Here is a 24,137-nt window from a genome sequence, read left to right on the forward strand (position 1 = left end):
ATTCAGAATGGAGAAAGCATCCTCGCTGCCGCCCTGGAAAGAAAAGCTGGGGGGGGGGCGAAACAAGCTCTTACAAATCTTTGCCATGGCATCCATCTTATCAACAGGAGACCAATGCCAAGTTTTCCAGTGATGTAGAGACAGAATCTGCCTGCCAGACTTATGTGAGAGCTGATATTGGCAACCAACTTCCGATTGGTGTCCAAGGAGGGTGTGTGGTTGTCACAATGGCGACAGTGTCTGACCGTGGCAGTCAGGCCCGATGACTTCCCATAAGATGACCAAGCTCAGAAACGTCCTGAACAGATAGGCTTGCTCGTTTTGATTCTCTTTGAATAGACCGCGGGCCAATATCATAGTGCTGTGAGCCGTCAAGTATTTCGCGGCCCGGCAATATGTCGAGCTCATAGACAAGGCCGACAGAGACAAGAATAAAAGCAGAGAAGATGGCACAGTAAGCCGTGGTCTGGAAGCGGGGACCATCATATTGCTGTTATATTGGCTCAGAATGCTTATTCACATTGATGTTCAGTATTTGACGGCTCCTAGCAGAATCAGGATGGTGGGCCGGGCTCTTTGGGCAAATTTACACGACCAAAGAGGATATTGGTATGGGTATCATGTATAGATCGTAACGTACGGTCATGTGACCATAAGTGAGTGCTGTGTGCTTGCCCCTATTCCAACAGAGGACGTTATTTTCAAGTTCAATGTTCCTTTCGGATGAAGCGATTAAGCCCCCAGCCACGGGGAGACGGGCCACTTGACCAGACGGCTTGTCCAACGGCGCGCTGTGCGAGCATACCACAGCGCCCGGCCTTAATCAGCCCATCAAATGTTTCAAAACAATTTACTCAAGTATTCTTCCAAAAACAATAAACATTAATATTAAAGTACTTTATATATAAATAGTTATGATAACTAACGTCAAGAATCAATAGAATAAAGACATATTCAATTTATTGAAGATAAAGTATGTAGCGCCGTTCTGGAAGTCCCCGCACACAATGTCGCCCAGTGTAGCGGAGGGGTTTGTCTTTGATAGAATCAACCAGGTAAGGACAACCACTTGCCGGTGATCAAAAATGCTAATGCGGACCAAAACAACTGCTTGATGGCCCTTCTTACAAGGACGAAGTGAGGTCCAGACTTGAGTGGGGCGGTCTCTGCTTACTAAACAGCGTTATCTCCGTTTTCCTCCGTTTTCCTCCGCTTATTTAGGCCTTGTGCCGTGCTCACTCGTCAGCTTCTGCCATACGGTAATCCTTATTTCCCGTATCAGCCAAACCTTAGAACGCAATCTTGAAACAACCACCCCACCCACTGCCATATGTGAGTCTGTCAGAAAGGCTCGCATCGTGCAAAAATCGCTCGGAAGTCATGGCTCTCACCCTCCTGCCAAGGGACCAGGAGACAGCAATGTACAGTTCAACCGGTTCACGAGCTGCGCAAGCCTGTGCGACATGCAGGAAACAGAAGCGCAAGTGTGACAAGACCCTGCCATCGTGCTCCAGGTGCTCGTCACTGCAGCGCACTTGCGACTACTCGGACCCAGCGTCCCCGGCTGTGGCCCCCTCCACATCCGCAGAGGCCTTTGCAAGCCTTCAGATGAAGCTGGCAGAGATCGAGGCGAGGCTGGAGTCGGTCAGGGCCAACCCTGCCCAGAACCCAACGAATGCGAGCGGCACTCCGGGTTCCAGTACGTACGTCGGCACCGAGTCCAGCCCAGAGAGTGCGGCTGCCCATCAGGGCCCGGGGATCGTCTGGCCCGGAGGTGAGATGTGGGTGGATGGCCGAGCATCTTCTAAGAAGACAAAGTTCCCAGCAGTCATGTTCCTCGACAGCGATGTGCACAGGTGGGCAGAGGCTTCAAGACCTAATTCAAACACCGAGATACCAATGGTAAGTACGCTTTCCTAAAGACACAAATGCCACGCTGTCGTTAATGCCTTGCAACCCATTCCTGAGTCAAATGTGCACCTGGGTGCTCAAGTGACACCTTCACGCAGCATAGGCCATACGAGGAGGAGGGGCCCAAGACACGAGGCTGGCGGGACTCGAAGTGCCCTACGTCCTCTAGAGCATTGATTGCCTTCTCCTCGACCCTCCTTTTGTTCTGGCCTCGGCCCAGGCCCATGTTCGTAGCTGCCCGACCCGAACAGAAGCGTCATGGGTACGGACGGAGAGGAAGCAAAAGCAGGGGACTCGTTTTGGGAAGCGAGTGATCTAGTTGCACTGGATGCCCCTTCATTACTACAGTCAAGTGGCCCGTTGATGAACACTTCAGACTTCGAATAAGGCATCCAACCTCTGAATATACGTGATGCTGCTCTTAGATGCTTGGTCTTGTCCTGTCATCAATCCTGGCCCTCCGCGCTCATGTACGCCATATGACGAAGGTGGTCTAATCAGTACTAGGAAGTCCTTGAAATTCTCGCTTCCAGCAATGTTGTAGAGGAGACTGCCACAACGTACTTCGACACAATCCACCGGTGGTTCCCTTTCATTTCCAAAAAACGTATGAGCCTTGGTATCTCACTTTCAGACGGCGGGCCCGACCTTGCGCTTCTGTTCCTCGCCATGAAACTCATCACAACTGCGCCGACACCAGAGATGCGTTCCGCAGCAGACTCACACCTGTACGCCGCGTCTAAGCGCTTCCTAGCCCAGCTCGAATCTGCAGGGACGCTATCCACACTGTACCTCCAAGCCATGATACTCGTGGCCCTATACGAGTATGGGCACTCTATCTACCCGGCGGCATGGATGACATCGGGCAGTTGCGTGCGCTACGCTGCGATGCTGGGCCTGCCGTCGTACCACGAGTCGACCACCGTCCTCGGTCCATGTACGACCTGGACCGAGGCCGAGGAACGCCGCAGGGTATGGTGGGCAACGCAAATCCTCGACAGGATGATCTCACTGGGCTCCAAGAAGCGTTTCGCCAGCGGTCTCGACCTGCCTGTAGACACGGAGATGCTCCCCGTTGACGACCAGGCCTGGGACTCCGGCGATGTAAGTGGCTTCTGTACAATATCTCGAACCCACATGTGCCCAGTCTGCAATTCAGAGGAATTCTGAGGCTTTTGGGTCTAATACGGGCGCGAACAACACCGTAGCCCCTTACCTCACCTCTCTCTCCACGTGGAACTGCCATGTTGTCGCTTTCCAGCTGACTCTGAACACTCCAGATGGCCATTTCGCTCCAGAGGTCTGCCGCCAGCTCGCCTTTGGAGGACCAAACAGCTAGCCCCTTTGCGCGCTTGGCCCAGGCATCGATCCTCACGTCGAGGGCTATGAATCACTGTAAGGAGGCGAGGAGGCGATACGCCCAGCGCGGGGCTAGCGACCCGAGCCGGGATTCGGATGAGAACAACAAGAACCAGGACGCCTTCGGCGTCAAGGAGGTCAGGGAAATAATACGAGACCTGCACATACTCTGCCGCGCCATCGAGACGGGAATAGCGAGCGCCGGTGGCGTGGGTAGCGACGCGTACTTTGCGCTGAGCCCGTCACGGTGTCTCGTTTGGAGCACAATGATCATGGTGATGGACCTGTACAGTTGCCCTGAGCACGTAAGCAGCTTCTGGATACAATCCTTACTCCTTCGAGAACAAACACACCCCATTCTCAGTCTATGCAACAAATGCTTCAGGGGCTGCATGTCTGAGGACAGGCTATAACCCCCTTGTGGCCCACTCTTTGCTTTATTGGCATTTAGCTACTCCATGAATTCTTTGGCCGCTGACTCCCAATGCTGTAGTTGCGACCTGGTGCTGGGATCGGCAGCGAGGACGGACGAACTGAGGAGGAGCTAAAGATGCAGGTTGAGGCGATCAGGGGCCTGACAACGACGAGTGAGAGGATAAAGGAGTTCGCGGGTGAGCTGCTGAGCGTGACCAACAGCCCCGTAGCCTCCCCGGACGTGAGGATGGGCGGTGTGGGCGGCGGCGGCGGCGGCGGCGGCGAGGCGGCTGACAGGATGAGCCCATTATGCTTCGACGCCCTCTATTGCTCGCTGGCTACCTTTCACTGGCAATTGAAGGAAACTGGTCTGCTGGAGATGAGGCAAGCAATGGAACAGACAAGGGCTGCGCTGGTCAGAATGACGCCGAGGTGGAGGCTCGCCGGGGAGTATCTGGAAATGGAGAGGCACCACGATTTGATGGGGATAATTACTGACAGGGCAGGTGAGTCGTGACACCTGACCATGAAAAAACGGGTCAAAAAAAAAAAAAAAAGAGACCCCGCCATAGACGAGGTATGTATGATCTTGTCATGAGCTCCAATGCGACTGCTCAACATTGTCACGATCCTACAAGTTCGAGTCCTGATGCTTTGCCCACATATGCCTGAGGTGGCTTTGAGTTTTCATAGGATTCGTGATCGTCTAGATGCTTATATACAGCCGCGACCAAGCGTGACACTCATTGCCAGCAAGCAATCTAGAACTTGTAGACCTGGTCCTTGCTGTACCCGAGCTCCGCCAGAACACCCGTCAGCTCGCCCTGGTCCTTGGGGCTCACCTTGGGCCCCGAGATAGCCTTGTACAGTCCAGGTGGCCCACAAACGAAGATCTTGACGTTGCCGTCCTTGGGCCCTGGTAGGACCGTCTTGAGCAGCTCCTTGGTGATGAAACCCTTGCCGCCGTTCCACTCCTTGGGCGGCTTGTCCAGAAGGTAGAATGCACGGAAGCGCTGGGGGTATGTGTTCTCGAGCTCCTGGAACTCCTTCTTGAGCAGGATGTCGTCCTCGCTAACGTTTCCGAAAACGAGAGTGACCTTGGTCTTATCGTTGGGGTTGTTGAAGATGGCGCGACACAGCTGGTACATGGGAGTGACACCAGTGCCACCAGCAACTAGGGCGATGTGCTCATGCTTGTTCTCGGTCCATGGATACTTGGGCAAGGGGCCCTTGAAGTCGAGACGCTGACCGGGGACCATATCGTGCAGGTGGGTAGACATTGGGCCGTTAGGGTACTTCTTGACAATAAGCTCCACGTAGCCCTTGGTATCTGCGCGAGGGACCGGTCTTAGCGTCTGGAGGAGTGACACAAATTATCAAGAGGTTCGAGTGATACTGACCCTCATCGGAAGTAGGCGTGTAGGGCCTCAACACAGGCTTCGCGTCACCGTCAGGCTTGAACTTGGTCAGGATGGCGCTGGCGACCTCCAAGCCGGAGACCATGTCGTCCTCGGGCAGCTTGAACCGCAGCTTCTTGGTGTTGTGGTTCACAATCTCGACGTCGTCCAGCTTGAGGGAGACGAAACCCTGGTCTCCTCCCGTCAGGGCCTTCTTGGGCTCACCACCAGGGAGAGCCCCCTTGACCTTGGCCTCGGCCTTTTGCGCTGCGCCGGGGTTCTGAGTGAAGTAGTAATAGCCGCCGGCTGCGACCGCGCCGCCACCGAGGAAGTAGAGCAGCGTGCTGTTGCTCCCACCGGAGGAAGCGGAGGGCTTGTCGGCATAACGGCGGATTTGCTGGCGCAGGTTGGGGTCAGTGATGGGCTGGCGCCGACGAACAGGAGCAGGTCGGTGGGCGGGCTTACGCGCTTGGTGGGCTGAGCCGACTGGCACGCCCGGAATACTGATCGCGCAAACATTTTTAGTAGAAATTGATGGCAACTGAAAAGACGTCAAGGCTAGACCCGAGAAGTACGGTATGAATTGCCTCCTCAAAGAAACGTCAATGGGGCCGAGAGTCTGGAGAATGCGAGACCCGAATCAGTGGATAGGCTGGGGGAGAGAAGCTATGGGAGCTTTGTTGCTGAGCTCGGAATTGCGGGCTTGCCCTCGGACCCTCCAAAAAGGTGCCTTTATAGATACACTACAACCGCCATGACGTACCTACCGAGGTACCTAGGTACCTGCGCAGATAGGTGGTAGATAGGACACCGGCGGCGCCCCCCCCCCTTCCCCCCAAGAAACAAACATGCATAACAACCTCTAGTACCTATCGCGTAAAACTACGTAGTTGATTTAAATTTGTTTCGATGTTCAAAGTGGCCGAGGACGAGGACGATTCTTAGCTGGCCAAGACCATAAACAGGTCTGATAGGTATACGCAAACTGTCACAGTCGATCTGCTTCAATGTATCCCTTGAGATTCTGACCAGCTTTCTGCGCTTAAAAGTACGTTTTGGGCCACCGGACAGGTGCACTCACTAGGGACGCCTGATCCGGCCAAGCCAGAGACCCTAGGCTACTTACTCCCCATCAAACATAAGGTATTGTCACCTGGTTTGATTTCAGGTGAAATTCCGCTTCTAATCACACCTGCAAAGCGACAACCGCAGGAGCACAGGAACCAAGCCTGCAACGTGACAACCGTCTCGAGGAGACGCAGATATCAAGCAGCAACCAACATAGAAGAGAGCAGGGGGCAAGAAGCTGATAGCCGCCCAGGTAATTAGCTGTGCGGCCCTGACTGCCTACAGCTCCAGCAATATATTTATCTGGCATTTCGAAACATTATACAAAGCGGTCGGCTATGTGAAGTCCTTTCATCACGGTCTCGAGACCCCATCGCAAGAGATGATATGCCTCTCTGCAGTCCTAGATCACCCGTGATGTACTCCTGAAATGCAAGATCCAATCTTTGCTCTGGACCGGAGACTTCCGCCCAACCACCCGCCTACTCGCACGTATCCTTTGTCTCTTGCTGGTTCGGTGTACCTCCTGAACGTCGCAACCCGGGCGCAAGGAGACAGACATTGATTTTCACCCTGCCTGGTCCTGCCCGGCTCACCCCCTGTCCCCCCTTCGGCCCCCCCCCTTCTTGACCATTCATGCCCAAACATCGACGAGCTGACCCGTCCACAACAGTTGGTTTTTGCCGTACAAGCAACGCTCCGTCCCGATAAGGTCGTTACAATTACACATGGCCAAATATACAAGGGCCCTTTCCAATTCACCGGCGTGGGTTCAATTATCAAATTCCTCCCGTCCAGGGTGCCCTTGCCCCCCTCCCCTCTTGAGTGTCCTCATGACTTCGCCTCCGCCTTCCTCTCCTCTGTCGCAGACTGCCGCTTCGCGTCGGACCTGGTCTGGCCTTCGTATTTCTTCGGTGGAATCTCCTCGCCTCCCTGACTGCCGCGCCTCAGGAAGCCGGTGTCGTGGTGCGTCGAGAGGGTCGGCGTGTTGGCTTGACTGCCGCCTCTTTGGCCGTGGTAGTGCACGACTTGTGGGGGTACGTGGCCGGCTTGGTTGCCTAGCATGTGGTGTGGATACGGCTCAAGGTCCTTGCTAGAAGTAGAGAAAGTTGAGACGACTGGCTGATGATATCCATTGGCGTTGGAGGAGGTACTTGCAGTCGGAGGATTGTGGCCAAGGTTCGTGTGCTCGGCTTGTGTCGGCGTGCCCACGTCGCCAGGACTCCCGGAGAGTGGCTCAGCCTGCCCGGTCAGGCTCGTCATGCCGCCCTCAATGTCCCTGAGCAGCCGCACGTACTCCTCAGGGACCAGGCCGCTCTCTTCCGTCTTGGGGTCTTCGGCCACGAGCCACCCCTGCCCGTGCCTGTACGAAACCCATATTATCTGGCCCTCCACCAGGGGGAGCTCATTCTCGTTCTCCCGCTCAAAGTCGAAAAGGGCGACCGCCTTGCCGTGCATCTCCTCATCGGGCGAGGTGATTGTGAATTGGTAGTCCCTGGAGTACCTGGATTGGTCCTCCTGGTCGTACCCGGGGGATTGTCCCGTGCTAGAATCGTCAGAGTCATCATGGTATCCGCCATTGGGTTCAGCGTACTGCCGTGGCTGCAGCTCAGCCAACGTGTAGGGGTGCCCCGAGTGCCGCGCCTGGGTGGGCGGGTAGGTGACATATTCGCCGCCAGGCCCGTTCGCCTCTCCCCCCTGGTTCACATAATACCGCTCACTGCCGTCGCCGCCCGTGCCTATGTAGTAGCCCCTCTCGGCATCGTAATCGGCCGCATGCATGACGTTGGAGCTGCCCTGGTCGCGGCTGCTGCGCCGGCGGCTCTGCATGAAGGCGGCGCCCGAGGACTTGTGTTTCCGGTGCCTCGAGCTCACCACGGGGCTCTGAAGGTCCTCGTCTTCGCTCCAGGGAGGCCCGTCCCCGAGGTAGATTGGCGCGAGGTCGTTGACCTTGCTGAGGCTCTCCCATGCGCCGGTGTCCCAGCTCGTCTTGCCCTCCCATGCCGAGTCGGACAGGCGGCGGGACTCGCTCGCCGGGGTGGACATGCCCGAGGGCGGCTGCGAGGGCTCCGGCGGGGGGCCATAGTGCATGGGATGGGCGGTCGGGTAGGCAAAGTCCCGCACGAGGGCGTACGGGAGGCTGGACGGGAACATGGGGAATATATGAGAGGGCGGGCGCGACCGAGAAGGCACGGAGCCGACGGAATACTGCGAGAGCCTGTCCTTGGATGCCTGTGACATGGAGACCGGCCGGGGCAGGGTGGATCGTTTCGCCTGGGGCGAGGAGGTTATGATTGGGGGCAGAGGCGGGTGGTTGGGGTTGGACGTCGGAGAGGAGACGGCTGGAGGGGGCGATGTTGCTGGTGAGGAGGTCGCGGACATGGCTGTGGTCATGTTCGGCTGGAGTCAGGCCGTGGGTACGCCGCGTGCGATGTCGCAAAATGATGCCGCGGGCCGGGCAGTGAGCACCGCCTTGCCCGTGCCCAGTACGAGTGTCCCAGGGCCAAAGCCAGTGTCGGTCGCTCGGCTGTGGAGCGGTGTCGTTGAGGGCCACCTGGAGGACGAGGGGCGGTGGACGGTAGTAGTAGACGGTGGATGGTGGGCGGTATACGGTATACGGTGGACGGTGGACGGTGGGTGGTGGACGGTGGGCGGGCACGGTGGCAGGGCGCCCAAGGAGCAATTGGGTCAATTGGAAGGGGGGGAGAGCAATCCTGCGAGGGCGAGGAAGCCCTGGTGGACTCGCGGCTTGCCTTGCCTCTGCCTGGCCGGGCTTGCCACAAGGGAAGACGGCGGCGCAAGGCGAAATCTTTTTGCGGTGGTGCCAGGAGTCAGTCGCGAGTTGTGTGGAGAATCGAGAAGTATTCGAATCGATTCGGATCAGCAGGGTAGGCGTGTGTCTGGCTCAGGATGGGCCTCGGACGACGCTGCGACCAGGTTGCTGGGTGGCTTCACAGTCACAGTGCGGTGCGGTGCAGTGCAGTTGGCCGATTGGGGGGGAGGGGGGCAGGGAGGGGGAGGAGTAGCCCGGAGCGAGAGGTGCTTTGCTGCTGACGAAACGGCGTGGGGAAGCAGGCTTGTTGCGGTTACGGGTTTGCGGGTTTTGGGGCTTGGTCGTGCAGCACAGCGCAGCGCAGCCCAGGAAACACGCAGCAGGCTGGGGTCGCTGGCGGGTCCAGAAATTGAGTTAATGCAGAGGGGCCAGATGATGCTATTCATGGGACGGCATGGAAGATTGACGGCGGGCTGGAATGAGCCTCAAAAGAGGGCCCCAGTCGAGATCCGGATGGTCGGGTCGAATCTCGGTGGTAATGTCGATGCTAGGTATGCTATTGTGAGGGATCTGAGGGGGGGAGGAGGGGGAGGAGGCTTGCACGGGGTACGGAGTAGCCTGACAGCCTGAGTAGTCCTGGTAGACTAGTGTACTTACTTAGTCTGCTCGCGCGGGAGAGCAAACTGGAACCTTGGAAAGGCCTGGCGGTAGGATCCACCCGGACCAAAGACGGACAGTCAGTCAGTTTGATCTGCAGGCCCCCCCTCCTATCGTGTGTGTGCCCTTGTCCACCAACCGGACGGGCAACAGGGCTAAATAAGCGCGCTCTACAACCTCGCCCTCGGCTCTCACCACTCACCACTCACCACTCACCACCCACCACTCAGGCGTCCAACCCAGCCGCCGAACACCCAACCTGCCAACCCCGCAGTGCGCATGTCTACGTACAAGCTTAGGTAGAGAGGGCCTGATGTAGCTGCAGGCTGGTCCGTGAGCATGGCCTGGAACGTCGGGTGGTCAGGGGGGTCATTGTCCGTCCGTCCGCCTGTCTGTCTGTCTTGGACTCGAGGACTCGAACTCCGCCGTCATTGTCTGCCGGACTGGCTGACCGAGGCACTCATCACGGAGCATGAGCGAGCCATGGCAGCGCCGGTAGTCTGCGCTGCATTCCCAGGCCCACAAGCCACAGGCACACTGACCATATTGGACTTTATGCCTTGGGTTTCTCATCCCACATACACACCCAGGTACCCAGTTACCTCAAATGCTACTTAGGTAGATGTGGCCTGGACCAACGTGCAGGCCCCGAAAGTCCTCGTCCTCGTCCTCGTCCTCGTCCTCCTCTTCGTCTTCGTCGTCGGTGTCGGTGTCGGTGTCATCCCTTTGGGCGGGTTTCTGGACGTCAGGGGGCCCGCAGAACAACAAACTACATTGATCGAGATCCTGCGGATCGTCCGATGCCTTGGTCCCTGTGCTGTGGATCTCGGCCGAGATATCATGACTCTTGCCGAGCCCTCTCTGGTGCCGTGGTCAGTCGGCGCCCTCTCCAAGCTGATGGTGATGGTCAGTTCCGCTCCAAGGAGCACATCTCGAAGCTCCCCGCGAGTCCGCGACACCCACTGTCACCAGCTTTCAAGTGTTGCTGGTCAGGCAGCATCACCAAACTGGCTGCACTATCTTCAGCTTTCGCCCTGTCAATTATGAAATGTACAACAGAACAATCTGCACAACCCTCCCGTGCTTTCAGCCCGTATCAAGTTGTTTCACACACACACGTGTGTACCAACACAAACACAAACACAAACACACACGGGCACCGTGCCCGGGGAACTAGTAGTACTGAGGATATCCGCCCGCCTGGTGTTCTCCCACATTCACGGTGCAGAACAAGAGCATTCTTTGCTACAGTAAACAACCTGTGCTCACAAGGCTGATGGGCAGTTTCTATTTTAAGGACCCACCCGCCCCTGCTTAGCCCGTCCGTTTCAGGTCGACTCGTTCCGTCGGTTGCAGCCTGGCAGGACTGCAAGACCGGCAGGCTCTTTCGCTGGCACCAATCACACGCCGGATTGAACCGAGTGGGACGCACGTCGCCCCACCCCACTCCAGGCCCCTCACGCACACATCTGTTTGTCAACCAAGCTTTTCCCACCACCAACCTCAGCCACGCGACGCAACACCGCGACATTGACTTTGAGGAGCGGCCGTCGTCTTCCCAGCCAAGATCTACGGATGAAGTGAGAGGTCTTGAGGCGTTGCCCGTCTTGTGACGAGGTGCAGATCTCATCAAAGCCCAGCCACGTCGCGACTTGCCTCCGTGCCACCGAGGACTACAAGATCTGGGTAGGCTGCCTCCTCTTCCCCAACCAACCCTCTGCCGTTACATGATGAAATTCATTATTGGAGCTGTCTGAAACCGTTTGATGACTCACTTTATACCGTATACGCTTTTATTTCTGATCGTGCCACGCCTACATCCGCCTCAACAACCACCGCTGTTCGACTCGTTGTCTTGATGCCGGCTAACACGCGTGACCAGCAGGATCCGCCGTGACCTCATTGAGAAGAACCATGGCGGCCGCAGAAGCGACCAATGGGGCCGTAGCTGCGCCCGGGGCTCAGGATGGCGCAAGCGAGGGGCCAGAGAGCTATAAGCTGCGTTTCTGCACGGTGTGCGCAAGTAATCAGAATAGGTACGGCCCTTGTCGTCTCCCCACATCCTGTGGCTGGCTCGTCCTCTCTAACATGGTCACCAAGATCCATGGAAGGCCACCTTCGCCTCGCCGAGGCCGGCTACCCCGTCATCTCCTTCGGGACCGGCTCGCTCGTTCGTCTACCCGGCCCGACCATCACCCAGCCCAACGTCTACCAGTTCAACAAGACCTCCTACGACAGCATGTATAAGGAGCTCGAGGGAAAGGACCCGCGCCTGTACCGGGCCAACGGCCTGCTCAACATGCTGGGCAGGAATCGAGGCATCAAATGGGGACCCGAGAGGTGGCAGGACTGGCAGGTCGGGCACCCGCGCCACGGCCGTGAGCAAGACCAAGGCCGCGAGGGCACCGAGATGGGGCTGGTCGACATCGTCATCACCTGCGAGGAGAGGTGCTGGGATAACGTGGTCGACGACCTGCTTGCCAGGGGCTCACCGCTCAATCGGCCGGTCCACGTCATCAATATTGACATCAAGGACAATCACGAGGAGGCATCGGTCGGGGGGCGAGGCATGGTCGACCTGGCCAACTCGCTGAACAAGGCCGCGCAGGAGGAGCGTGAGGCTGTCGGTGCGGCGGCCTTTGACGGGGCAAGCGCGGCGGCACGATCCGGATTCGACGAGCGGGTCCCCGACATCCTGGCAGAGTGGCAGGAGCGGTGGCCCAATCTTCCTGCTACGTGGACACTATCTTGGTTTTGAGGAATGTTTGCAATCCGTTTGATCAATGACGGGTGCTACCGCAAAACCGAAGTGTAATTGTGGCCAATCACTCCGGGGCCAGCAGGGCTGGCTACATGTTTCTCCCAGGTAACAAGATCGGCCCCGGGCAGGAGCTCCGGTCAAGCTCAAGAGTAGCTGAGCTGGGGTTGCATTGCGTTTCATGGAGGCCGGCAGGGACACAGAGCCCCAGGCGTTTCGTTGCGGAGGGAGCAGACATCGGGAGTGGCGGGGAGATGCACGGGGCTTCCTGGGCATGGCCGTTGCCTACCATCGGTGAACTGATCGAAGCAATTGATGATACCCAATCTATTATTTACTCCCGGAAAGGTCCTAGCCCGGAACCGTCCCGTCGTGTTCGTGACAAGGGAACTTGGGCAGAGTTGGTGGGGAAAACGGGCGTGTTTCCGCCTGAGCGGTACTGTGGTACGTGCTCACGTATATTTGACTGGGCATTCCCCGGCGCTGCGGCCTGACTCGGATTATCGAAGCTTCTGTCAGCTGCCGAAGGGACCACGTTTTCTCATGCCGCAGGCCGGGGTGGGAAGGGGTACAAGAATGGGAAAAGTTGGGATGAAGTTTAGCAATGCGACATGGACTTTTCAAACCCCCGAACCTCGGGGCCAATCGCCGTCGCGGAGCACACGAGTGCCAGGCGCTGAAATTGAGCTCGAGGGCTGAGTCGGCAAGGGTCTAATGGACGGGGCCGCGGGAACGCAGGGAGGCAGAGAGAAGGCTGCACAGCCTCACGATGGCCGAGATTGCAATCTTCCGCTTGGTTGTTACCACTAGTTGATACGGACACGGTGCCTTGCGGACTGCGGGCTGCTGGTTGCTGGTTGCTGGTTGCTGGTTGCTGGTTGCTGATTGCTGGTTGCGGACCAGGCCCCTGTACACAGCAACGGCAGCAAATGCGGCTTTTCCAAAGGTCCACACGACAGGCCCACGGAAGCCCGGTCTGAATGTCAACTCCGGAGACTCAGCCGATCTCAGGTGACGGGCGACGCGTTGGGAGAGGGAACCAACGGGTTGATCAAACCCGGGGGCTTGATTCGGGGCGCCGAGGCTGCATTGGCGTTGCGGGTTGAACAAGCACGGTTGTGGGCGCAGCTGTTGAATTTCCTGGGGTACAAATTAGCGGAGTGGATTATGAAATGGGATTTGCAGAACCTTGTCACTGGCCCTGTCACTGGCCCTGTCCCGCCGTGCCAGCATTGCTCGCCCATGACCCAACTGTTTGACGCATATCCGTGGTATGTGCAATGCTGGCTCCGCGAGCAGCAGACGGAGGCCGACACACAGGCAAGCACCACCGCTGGGCTGCCGTGACTTCATCTCCCAAGTCTCCTTGGCCCCCGTCCTCGCGGTCGAGACCGGTGGATCGGCAGGCACAGATGCAGAGGACACATGGTATTCACACCGTGACGGCCTCTATCGGCCTCTTTCACGTGGGGACAAACTCGCGTGCCTGTGCATGACCGATCAGTACTGCCTCCCTGTACCTGGCTCAAGCCGTCAATGGTTGTCAAAGGGCACCTAGGTACTGTATGTAGTGTACTCCGTAGGTCCGTACCTGCCAGAAGGCGACTGCACGGCGCGTCGATGGCCTGGGTGGTGCCCCACGCCTTTGGTCCGTCCCGGGTTCACTGTATAGCAGTGGGCCAGGGGGTGGATCAGGGGGGTGCATGGCATGCTGGAGATTGGGGACGTCCAGCACACGCCTCATGATTGGTGGGTCGCTCCCCTGTCGCTGCTGAAGGCGCCGGGAAAGGCCTCCTTCCCACCGTCGCTTCCATGCGTCCAGGCCGCCGCCGCCAACTTCTGGCAGGGCCTCCTTTATTCCACCTTGCAAGCATGTCTAGGCACTGCCAAGCAACCGTCCTTGGGGAGAAATTGCTTGAACTGGCGGGCTGGCGGGCGGGCTGGCTGGCAGGTACCACGGGCGCAACCATCGATGCCATCGAAGCAGCGAGCGGTACGGAATACAGGCCTGGAGACCGAGGTACCCAGGTATCTGGGTACCTAGATGGTGGTGTACAGGACATTCGAATTGGAGCCTAGGATTCGCTGCTAATCAAATGAAATCCGACGCTGCCAGGCACAATCCGGTCTAGCCAGGGGGGTTACAAGCAGCCATCACGGCCAAAGAGGGAGGAGCCAGTCCAACAGTAAAAGCACTCTTCAAGCAACCAGCTCACCATCTCCGTCTGGCTGCATCTGTGGTGGTGGTCTTTTTTTTTTTAATTGCGGAAACTTCTGCAAGTCCGTCCTTGTCCTTATCGATCCTCAAATCGTTCAGTCCGGGCTAGGGAGACACCTCTTTTTTCCCCCTCTTCCGCTTTCTTCAGACTCTTCTCGACGCTCCTTTTGCCCCCCCCCTCTTTGTTCATGCCTTGTACGCATAGGTAGTAGCTGATGCGTGGAATATCTCTCGACCGCTCACTCGCTTAAACCCAACCCTGGCCACTTCTCCTTTGCTGTACTCGGTGTTGCGCTTGTGCTCTGCTCGTCCCTCAGCACGAGCTCCCGAGACAAGCCACGCTCTCGCCCTCGCCCTCGCACACGAGCCGCCGCGTCTGCTTCGTCTCTTTTCGAGCTCGAGCTCGACATCGACTCCTCCTAGACGCGCCGCCGCCAGTCGCCAGTCGCCAATCGCTGTCGCCTGCCGCCAGTCCGATTCGACCAAGATCGAGTCAAGCAGATGCATATGACAGTGCAACGGCCACTCTCACCTGCCCGCCTAGTCATAATAATTCGAATCCATACCGACTTTCGATAAGCCCCCTAAAGATTCCCGACCTCTTTCTTGCCCACGACCTTGCCTTCACAACGACCTGGGCCCCACACTGCAACCGATTCGCTTCTGGTAGCAGCTTGGTCGCTGCCGCCGCCGCCTCCATCTGCGTCTTGCACGAGCTCCGAGGTCAGCGACCCGCCACCCGCGAGGATTCGAGCACAGTCAAATCATCCGATATCCATTGTGCGCCCCGACGGCCAGGGGAACTCCGTCCACTCCAAAAGTGCGCCTGGACTCGTCGTGTCAGCGTGGTCTATCCAACGGGGAAACCTACGGCCAAGCATCCAAAAGTTGGCACGCCAGGAGCGAATGTTGTTTTTGGTCGCTCGACCTCGACTCAGTCAACATCTGGCCTCGCTTCAGCCCTATTTAACCTTTAAGCCCGCAACATCCACCCCCCGTGTTGCATTGCCAACCTTTGTCACAGCGGCGAAACGGCGGCTCTGTTTTTGACTTTGGCGTCGACAACGTCCCCCACACACCTAATCCAGCATCGCACCATCAGGCCAAGACGGACGAGGCTGCTGCTAGGACGGCCAACTTAAAATCCCCCGTGATCGCCTTTGTTAACCTCGAGCGGGCACAGACGGCCAACTATCTTACCGCCCGGTCACGCCTTGGGCTGCAGCCACCGACCCCATCCCTCCCGCTCCGAGACAGATCTCCCTAATTGGGGCGTTGCATCCTTGCCCGGCCGGGTTGACGTTTCGGATTCCTGCTTAAACAGTCACCCAGCCTCAGCTGCCTGCCCACTTTTGCGACGCGGGCAACGGGGTGAATCGGAGCGCGGCTTCGTCCCGCATTCTGCATTCCTACACCACACTATACACCACAGCTGACGGCAACGGCGACCATCGCCGTCTGCGAATGTGCAGCCCAAGTGGCCTTCCCCCCTTCCAAAAGACCGTCAACCCCATACTGTTTGCAATCGTTTTGGCCGCAGGGGACTGAACCACCTGGTGCACCCACCCCGGCCGGCCTGAGACCTAGAGACCAGACTCTTTTCGACCGAGCCACCGCCTGACGAACTATGCTTGCTGCTCGCGCCAACCCCCCATTATCCCCGGTGTCTACAGCAGGTACAATCTGGCCGACTGGAACAGAAATGAACAACGATGGTCCTTACCCAAACGCACCTCGAGGTCCCAACCCACTCCTAGAGCAGGGTCAACTAGCATCACCACCATATTCCGGAGGAGGGGGACCAAACGGCCCAATGAACGGTGGTTTCCCACCAGGTCCAAGGAGTGCCGGCGGGCCCTCGCCGCCACCTTCTGTCGGTCGATCGAGCACAGCTACTGATCTCTACGCGAGAAGCGAAAGCGGCCGCAGCGGGCGAGAGGTGAACGTTGAAGCAGTATTAGGGGAACACTACGTGGCATTGAAGCGCTATCTATCGCAGACGTCGCGCGACGGCAAGCCAAATCCTCCTGCGAACAAGGCTCGCGACAAGCTGCAGCGGCTTACCGGGGTTCAATTTCTCGAACTCAGTACCGATGTGTTCGACGAGTTGCTGCGACGGCAGGCCTTCAGCCGTCGGCCTCCAAATGCACCACCCAATGTCGGCCCACCACCCTACCTGATCCCAGAGGACACCTTCCACCCGAAGCGAAACCAGGCCCGGCAGAAGCTCTCCTCGCTCGGCCCTCCTCGCTTCCGCGATCTCGCCACAGATGTCTTCTGCGAACTGGAGCGAAGATACCCGCGCTTCGTGGCCGGCGACATCCCGCGATTGTCGAGTCCAGTCTCGACAAGAGCTCCTAGTAGAGCTGGGACTCCGATGGGCGGGTATCCCCCACGCGGCATGGGGAGAAGACAGCCTAGCAATGCTAGTTCCATACGCGGGGCTGGATCCATCGTTGATGGGTACGATATCCCCCCTTCCCCCAGCATGCCCTCTAATGGCTACGATCGCCCAACCCCGAAACAATTTCAGAGCAATACGATAATACCGAACAAGAGCACCATGCTCGAGGAGGACGATGAAGGACCTGAAGACGATCAAGCACAGGACGCTTACGCACTCGGTGGAAGAGACCAGAGCGATGTTCCGTCAGAAGTAAGTAAAGGCCGTGAACCAGTTCTCATGAGCGAATCTAATCAGAAGCGACAGAATGACAAACGAATCATGGACGACTACGAGATACAATTACGAGAGCTACGTGAAAAGCTGGATAACATGGAAGACCAGTTAAGAAAAAAAGATGAAGCGATGAACGAGATACTTGACGGCGAGCGGTCGAGATCCACTGCGGCTAATGCTGAGAAGACGGAGCTGTCGAACATGCGTTTAGGACTGGAAAGTCAGCTTGCAGACGCCCAGAACCTGAACGACTCTTTAAAGGAGCAGATCGACCGTCTTAGGGAGGAGCATTCCAACGAGACCCGACAACTTCGCGACGAAATCGAGGAGGCCCGATCCTCCGTCTCAGAGATTGGTTCTGGTCGGAACGATCCCGAGCTGGTACGAGAGAATGAAGAACTGCGATCAGCGCTTGAGGAGCAGCGGCAAACGACCATGCAAGTCAGGCGGGAAGCCCAGGAGTTTCTGCGGGAGATGAAGATGCTGTCCGCGCAGAGCGGCTCTTCTTGGGCCAAGCAAGGTGAACTCGAGAAGACGATCGAGACCCTGGAGCTGGAAGTCAAGGACTGGCGCAACCGTTATGCCAGGGCAAGGACCCAGTTGCGCAGCATGCGATCTTCGTCCATGAGCATGCCTGTCGATCAAGACGCTGGCCGATACGTCCGTGAAAAGGGCTTTACTGATGAATCTGGACTTGTTAAGGACGTCCACGTCACCAAGTTCCAGGTTGCCATCGACGAGTTGCTCAGGCGTGCCCGTGTGGAAGAGCCAGATAAGGTCATCGATTCCATGAAATCCGTTGTTATGAGCGTGCGGCGCATCACTAAGGATATCGACGCCTCGCCATCAAACAACGACCAATCGCAACAACAGCGGAAGCAGCTCAAGAGCCGCGTCTCTTCGATGGCGAACAACTTAATCACTGCTGCCAAGACTTTTGCGACATCAGCTGGCATGTCACCTATATCCGTTCTTGACGCCGCGGCTTCAAACCTCGTTGGCGCAATAGTCGACCTGCTGCGCGCTGTCAAGATCCGGGTCACTCCCGACGGAGAGCTCGAGGAGGAGGATGATGGCACAGCGACCCCGGTAGGCTCTGTCGGCGTCTTCTCCCCTCGAACGGCCAAGTCGCAATCCATACAGAGCGCCTACCAGCAAGATCCCTACCCACAGGAACTGCCCCCTCCACCCCCTTTCCAGGGCCTCGGGAGGAGATCCAGCATGGACTCATCTGCGTACAGCCCAGTGAACTCACCGCGCGAATCGGTCGAAACGTACAATAAGTCGAATGGGAATGGGTTCCCGCCCGCGTCGAACGGGTACGGTATGCGCCGGGTTGACTCCAGGACCGAGGATCTGAAGGTGAGTCCATGAACCCACTCCCGCCGACCACATTATCAGGACCTGCCTCGCTGACAAGGCTGAAATAGGTATATCTTGATGACCAGACTGCCATCTTGGTGCAGACCATCCAAAGCCTCGTCGGTTTGATTCGAGGCGCCGCTGACATTAGCCGAATTGAACCCCTGATTCGCTCCATTGTTGAGACCGTGGGCAAGGTCATCTCCGAGACTGAGGCATCTGGCAACGGCGACATGATCGGACGTCTCGCCGATTCCCAGCAGCGTCTGATGGAGGCTGGCGAGCGCGGCCAGGACCTGGCTGCTGATGGCAAGGATGAGCGCGACCGCGAGTGGCGCATGTGGACACAGACGCTGCCGCCCATCGCGTTTGAGATCGCCCGCGAGACCAAGGAGCTTGTCCAACGCATCGGCCAGTTGGGTTCGGCAGACGAAGACTTCTCTTAGTATTGGAACTGCGATGTTTAGTGAGACAAGCGTTAGCTCCGGTGGGCACTGGGCCTACGTTGCCCAGCTTCGTCACTTGATCCACGGAGCTCAACGTCAGCATGTTTTGTGCGCTTTGATACCCGGCTCTCCATTTCCTCGCTCCTGCTTTCAACTGAGCCTCCCACCAACATGAGCATCTCGGCTCATGGCGTTGCCAGACCGGAGGAGCGCGAGGCTTTCAGTTAATAACTTCACTGTTTTCATCATAATGTGGCACGGCTGTGGCGTTCTCTCCAGATTACGCTCTGGCACCTTCAGGACGCTTTGTCCTTGAGGAATGGTTCCTATGAGTTCACGGAACATTGTACTACCTGACACTCGATCACTGTACATATATATGCCACCATGGGGGAACAGGGGAGATGTTTTATAGATGGGCATGTAAATACGTATTTTCTTTTTCTACTCAAGACAGATCCGGATGATGGTCGGTCAAAGAGGGGGGCGGGTGCAAGACGACGAGGAAACGCAGCTGATTGTTCGTAGTTGTCTTCCGCAGGCAATATTAAGAAGCTTTTACCTCAGTGTCTCTATGGAAGATGCCTGTGATGACCGATCAGTGGATGACTGACTGATGGGTGCTCTGACGTCAGGGTGCAGCTCTGTGGATTTTGTAAGATAAGCACGGCTTAGAGGACCTCCCAATCAGCCCAATACGGTCTCTTGCACTGGGGCGAAATCTCCATGGAACACGGGCCCCGCTTGACCTGGAAGCGGAAAGACTGGGAGGGAGGTCTATCAAGATCAGCCTCAGGACTGAGCATTCGCTTCAATCGGCCCCATCTCAGCCCCGGCCTGAGAGATGGCTTGAGACATGGTACCGGCTCAGCCTCGTCCTCAGGCGGATATGATACAAACTCGAGAGAGGTACGAGCTGCCGGCACAAAACGAAAATGAAGAAGAAAGAAGAAAATTCCGACTTTGCTGACTTTGCTGATTAGTGTATTTGCAGATGTCTCCACGTGTTCGAGCACTGCTACTGGCCTAGGCTCCTTTGTCTCCGGTCATCTCGTCTTAACAAGCCATCTGCGCGTTGGGAATACCTTGGATTCCAAGTTTAAAAGTCCAGGAGGCTGTAGGGACGGATCTCTTGGACAATGGTCAGCTACGTACCTAGGTATCTATTATAGCATTCAATAGTCAGTCATGGGTACCGAGTAACTTGCGCCATGTCGGGAACGGGCCGTGGCGTCCCGGCAAAAAAGGGCAAGTTCAACTCGAGGTGTGACCACTTCCGGCTTTTTCTGTCGAGTCACTCGCTAGATCAGGTGGCAGCTGAAGGGCATGCCGCCTGATCGAGTCGCACAAGGTGCGGGAGAGCGGTCTGGAGCTTGGTCAACCAGAGAAGCGCGTCGGGCCAATCGGCATCTTCTCCTACAAACTCACAAGATACACTACTGCTCGTTAATTTTAATACCATCTAGAGGTGTGCAAAGATAGAGAGGCCTTGCTTGGTAGGTTGATGAGTCTTCTGAGAACGGGTACGGACGACTCGGGCTGACCAGCTCCTAATAGAAAAAAAGTAATTTAGACTATTTAAACTAATAAGTGTCTAATTATAAACCCTATTACAAATTACTTTATTTTATTACTTAATGAGTATATATACTTTAATTATATTATATGAGTTTTAAATTTATAATTTTTAATAAATACATTTTTTTATATTTTAATTAATAAAATAATATATTTATTTTTATATAATATTAAATATTTCAAACTTAACATTTAAATATAATTATTTATAAATATTATCTTTCTTTTAAATATTAGTTTTCTAAGTATTTATTATTATGCCTAGGTTTTATATATAGCTTTAAACATGTATGGAATGAGGATAAAACTAGTTGGAAAATGTGTATAAATAAAGCCTTCAGCACGCCGTCCATCGGAGCTCACTTTCAGCCGCATCCCCGCTGCTCTGCGGGCTTCGCTGCCCGGGCGAATCAGCGTGAGACACCATTCAGCCTTGAGGCGACCAACATGGTGCCCGCCCTCACGGCATGGTATGATAGGTTCTTTTGAGGATCAAGCTGGCAGGCTATGTCTCAGCCCGAGCACATAGGTTTCTCACCAATGGTTGAGCCACCACGCAAATTGCCAGAAGGGGCCTGTGGGATCCCAATACAAGCCTCTCATCCGAATGTGGTCTAGGCTATCCAATGATCAAGCTGAGGCTCACAGGCGCATTGTTAAGGCCTAAGGGTGGTGGACTTATATAGAAAGGGCTATGTTCCCCATGACACCTCGAGCACAAAACCTGTGTCTGTTTCTGCTCTTCTCTGCCTCGAAAACTCTTTCATGAAACAAGCGGGCCTATAATAACAGTATATCTGCTTGAGGGCTATCAACTATCTCCCGAGTGCACTTCTGAACAAATTTGAGAAGTAGGGGACCTCAGTCTTATTGGTTCGTCCCCGTTTGTTGCCTCAGAAACCAGTTACGATGAGCAGAAGCAAGTATTCGCCTCACCGCCCTGCGGGTCGACAACACGTACCCAACTACCCAAAAGGGTTCATCGCCTTGCGCTTCGTCCAGCTCATCCTGGCTGTGGTCGTCCTGGGTCTCTGTGCCTATTCGCTTATCTATTACAGCGCTGCCGGCATTGCCTTGAGTGTATTCACTGTGGGTTCTATTATGACTACTAAGTACGGTTGAAAACACTAGACGGATCTGACCTCGTAGTGAACCAGGCCGTCGCCACTCTCATCATCACAGTCTACTCTATTATTGCAAAGTTTGGCCCAGCAGTTGTTTGTAAGTGGACACTTGCACATCTTGGATTCTCAGCCAGACACCCTATTCTTCTCCCTCGTGTCAACTACTGATCTCTTTGCCCAAATACTGCAGATAATTATTGGGCGATCTTGGCCTTGGACATTTTTGGAATGGTCTTCTGGATCGCCTCCTTCGCCCTCCTAGCTTCCCAGGTAGCAGGTTTCATTGCTGGGGGAAACACTGTATGCGTTGGCGATTATTATGTTACTTGCACAACTTATGACCTCAGCGGAACCGACATGATGATTGCAGGGTGTCTATGTAAGCAGCTTCTGGATACGATCTTTCCCCTTTGCGCGTACACCATTTTGAGCCTATATAACAAAGACCCCAGGGGCTGCAGGTTTCAAGACATGCATGCTATGACCACTTCGTGGCCTACTCTTCCTGTGTTGAGATAAAGCTGATTCTTAATGTTGCAGGTGCCGCGGCTGGGGTGGGCGGAATAGAATTGTAAGTGATACCTCACCACCCATCCTACAATCATCCTTCTCGAGAAGCAAAAGACTCATATCTGAGGCAAGCATCCTCTTCATCGTTTCATTGTCCGTGCACTCCGTCATGATGCACAGGCACCGCTCAGCGGGTCTTCACAATAGGCCGATCTCCCCCGAGTCCGGCGAGGAATCTGGCTTCCCAGCCGCCGGTCCTGTCCACGGCGAGAAACCTCAGCCATTGCAGAACGTCTCGCCCCGCCCACAGTATGCCAGCTCATACCCGACGGCTGTGGCTACACCAAGTCCGGTGCAGAGTCAGCAGATGTACCAGCCGCCGCCAGCCACCGCCGCGGCTGCCGTTGTGCAGCCTACCTCTTACTATCCACAGCAGCAGCAGGGCGTGATCTATCAGCAGCCCGCAGTGGGACAGGTCCCAGGTCCTCACATGGGAAGTCACGAGGCCCAGGGCCAGCCTATTGGTCATCAGCAGCAGTATCATCCAGCGATCAGCCCGAATTAGGGGACAATTCTGTGGACTTTACATGTCATGGTATGAGTTTAAGGAAGATCGGCGTGGGTTGTTGGTGTGAGAATGCGACGGAGATCGTGTACAAATCAAAGGATCACAGCGAGGGGATTGAAAGAATGTTGCAAGTCACAATTACAAGTAATTCTGAGCATGGGTTGAAACTATGAGCAAGGATAGTGGTGGCCATATATGAAGACAACTGTCTACGACCCATGTTTTCCTACTCAACACTGGGCAATTGTTTGTTACGAGCACAACAACGTCACTTGATGAGGTGGCAGACGACTTCAGGAGCCAACGTGGGGATGCTGTCACTGGGCCAGTACAAGAGAAGGACGTTCAAATGTCGACGTGACATTGTAGATGTACGTATATCTGTGGAGTATTGCGAGTCCCTAAGAGCTCACACTTACTGAAACTATCATAGCATTTCGCTGATGCCGCAGCTCTATTATGTGCCCGGAGAGGCAAATACCTAGGTAGATAATAATTAAAGTTCCAGCGAGGCACTTGCGCCGCGTCAGTCGGTCTTCAGGGCTCATCCCCACTCCATATGCAAAATAAAAGGTGTTCAACATCGAAGCACATGGACATGCACCGTGATTTCATTACCGCAAGCCAGGAACATCAACTGGTGTGATTTAAATGTGAAGACATCGGTACTTGCCGCCGATTTGATTTGGCCGATTGGACAAGTTTGACTTGATCCTCTATTTGGACCCCGAGCAGCGTCTTCGTTGTTGTTGTCCCAGCTGACATACACAGTACTTTGTAGCTTGTCTCTGAGGCAGTGGGTAGTTCTATCTCTGGAGTTTATTCCCATGTCCCCGAACTCGACTTCCTCCGGCGCCCACAGACTCTACAATCCTTGCATGTGGTCAGCGCAAAACCTACCTTCGGCTTTGACACCATCCCAGTCCGTATCTACTGTATCCTACTCAGCAATGGCTAAAGCTGACGATTACTAATGGCTTAGGGAAATTATTGGAAAGAGAACGGATATTCGCACAGGAAAAAGCGGCTGGTACACAGGTACAAATGCCCCCCAGTGCGCCAATCTTAATTTGCACTACCCACTCACTATATAAAACCAAAATTCACACTTATTAACTCTATATATTAACCCTTAATTTCTAATCTTTTATTATAACTTTTAATTTAATAATTTATTATTATTTTTTATTATTAATAAAAGTTTATACTTTTAAATTAATTTATAATATTAATAATTAATTAATAATTTAAAAACTTTTATATAAAGTTTTTAATAAAAAAGTTTTATTTAATAAATAAAAAAGAATTAATAAA

General features: G+C 55.3%; 6 protein-coding genes across 6 annotated transcripts; 4 read left to right on the top strand and 2 right to left on the bottom strand.

The window, feature by feature from the left end:
• Nucleotides 1–1,273: 1,273 nt before the first annotated feature.
• Nucleotides 1,274–4,361, top strand: KVR01_007071 (uncharacterized protein). The gene is made up of 4 exons (XM_044791987.1): nt 1,274–1,902; nt 2,419–3,015; nt 3,192–3,575; nt 3,764–4,361. Exons 1-4 carry the CDS (start codon nt 1,381–1,383, stop codon nt 4,199–4,201), a joined length of 1,941 nt encoding a protein of 646 aa, XP_044644502.1. The 5' UTR covers nt 1,274–1,380; the 3' UTR covers nt 4,202–4,361.
• Nucleotides 4,338–5,774, bottom strand: KVR01_006830 (uncharacterized protein). Its single transcript, XM_044784647.1, has 3 exons — nt 5,547–5,774; nt 5,085–5,478; nt 4,338–5,014 (listed from the first exon to the last, which is right to left on the bottom strand). The coding sequence occupies exons 1-3, from the start codon at nt 5,598–5,600 to the stop codon at nt 4,446–4,448; spliced, it is 1,017 nt and encodes a 338-aa protein (XP_044644261.1). The 5' UTR covers nt 5,601–5,774; the 3' UTR covers nt 4,338–4,445.
• A 490-nt stretch (nt 5,775–6,264) lies between these two features.
• KVR01_006750 (uncharacterized protein) lies at nt 6,265–9,643 on the bottom strand. The gene has a single exon (XM_044794262.1). The coding sequence runs from the start codon at nt 8,541–8,543 to the stop codon at nt 6,981–6,983; it is 1,563 nt and encodes a 520-aa protein (XP_044644181.1). The 5' UTR covers nt 8,544–9,643; the 3' UTR covers nt 6,265–6,980.
• A 1,285-nt stretch (nt 9,644–10,928) lies between these two features.
• On the top strand, nt 10,929–13,524 carry KVR01_006883 (RNA polymerase II subunit A C-terminal domain phosphatase). Its single transcript, XM_044784727.1, has 3 exons — nt 10,929–11,265; nt 11,462–11,615; nt 11,680–13,524. The coding sequence occupies exons 2-3, from the start codon at nt 11,494–11,496 to the stop codon at nt 12,335–12,337; spliced, it is 780 nt and encodes a 259-aa protein (XP_044644314.1). The 5' UTR covers nt 10,929–11,265; nt 11,462–11,493; the 3' UTR covers nt 12,338–13,524.
• A 730-nt stretch (nt 13,525–14,254) lies between these two features.
• On the top strand, nt 14,255–19,671 carry KVR01_006709 (uncharacterized protein). The gene is made up of 3 exons (XM_044786842.1): nt 14,255–17,211; nt 17,266–18,597; nt 18,666–19,671. The coding sequence occupies exons 1-3, from the start codon at nt 16,183–16,185 to the stop codon at nt 19,041–19,043; spliced, it is 2,739 nt and encodes a 912-aa protein (XP_044644140.1). The 5' UTR covers nt 14,255–16,182; the 3' UTR covers nt 19,044–19,671.
• Nucleotides 19,672–21,359: 1,688 nt separating this feature from the next.
• KVR01_006611 (uncharacterized protein) lies at nt 21,360–23,363 on the top strand. Its single transcript, XM_044790141.1, has 6 exons — nt 21,360–21,710; nt 21,779–21,842; nt 21,936–22,124; nt 22,286–22,316; nt 22,388–23,194; nt 23,257–23,363. Exons 1-5 carry the CDS (start codon nt 21,531–21,533, stop codon nt 22,818–22,820), a joined length of 897 nt encoding a protein of 298 aa, XP_044644042.1. The 5' UTR covers nt 21,360–21,530; the 3' UTR covers nt 22,821–23,194; nt 23,257–23,363.
• Nucleotides 23,364–24,137: the final 774 nt, after the last annotated feature.

The sequence above is a fragment of the Diaporthe batatas genome (assembly GCF_019321695.1).
Source record: "Diaporthe batatas strain CRI 302-4 chromosome Unknown Contig00007, whole genome shotgun sequence".
NCBI lineage: Eukaryota > Fungi > Ascomycota > Sordariomycetes > Diaporthales > Diaporthaceae > Diaporthe > Diaporthe batatas.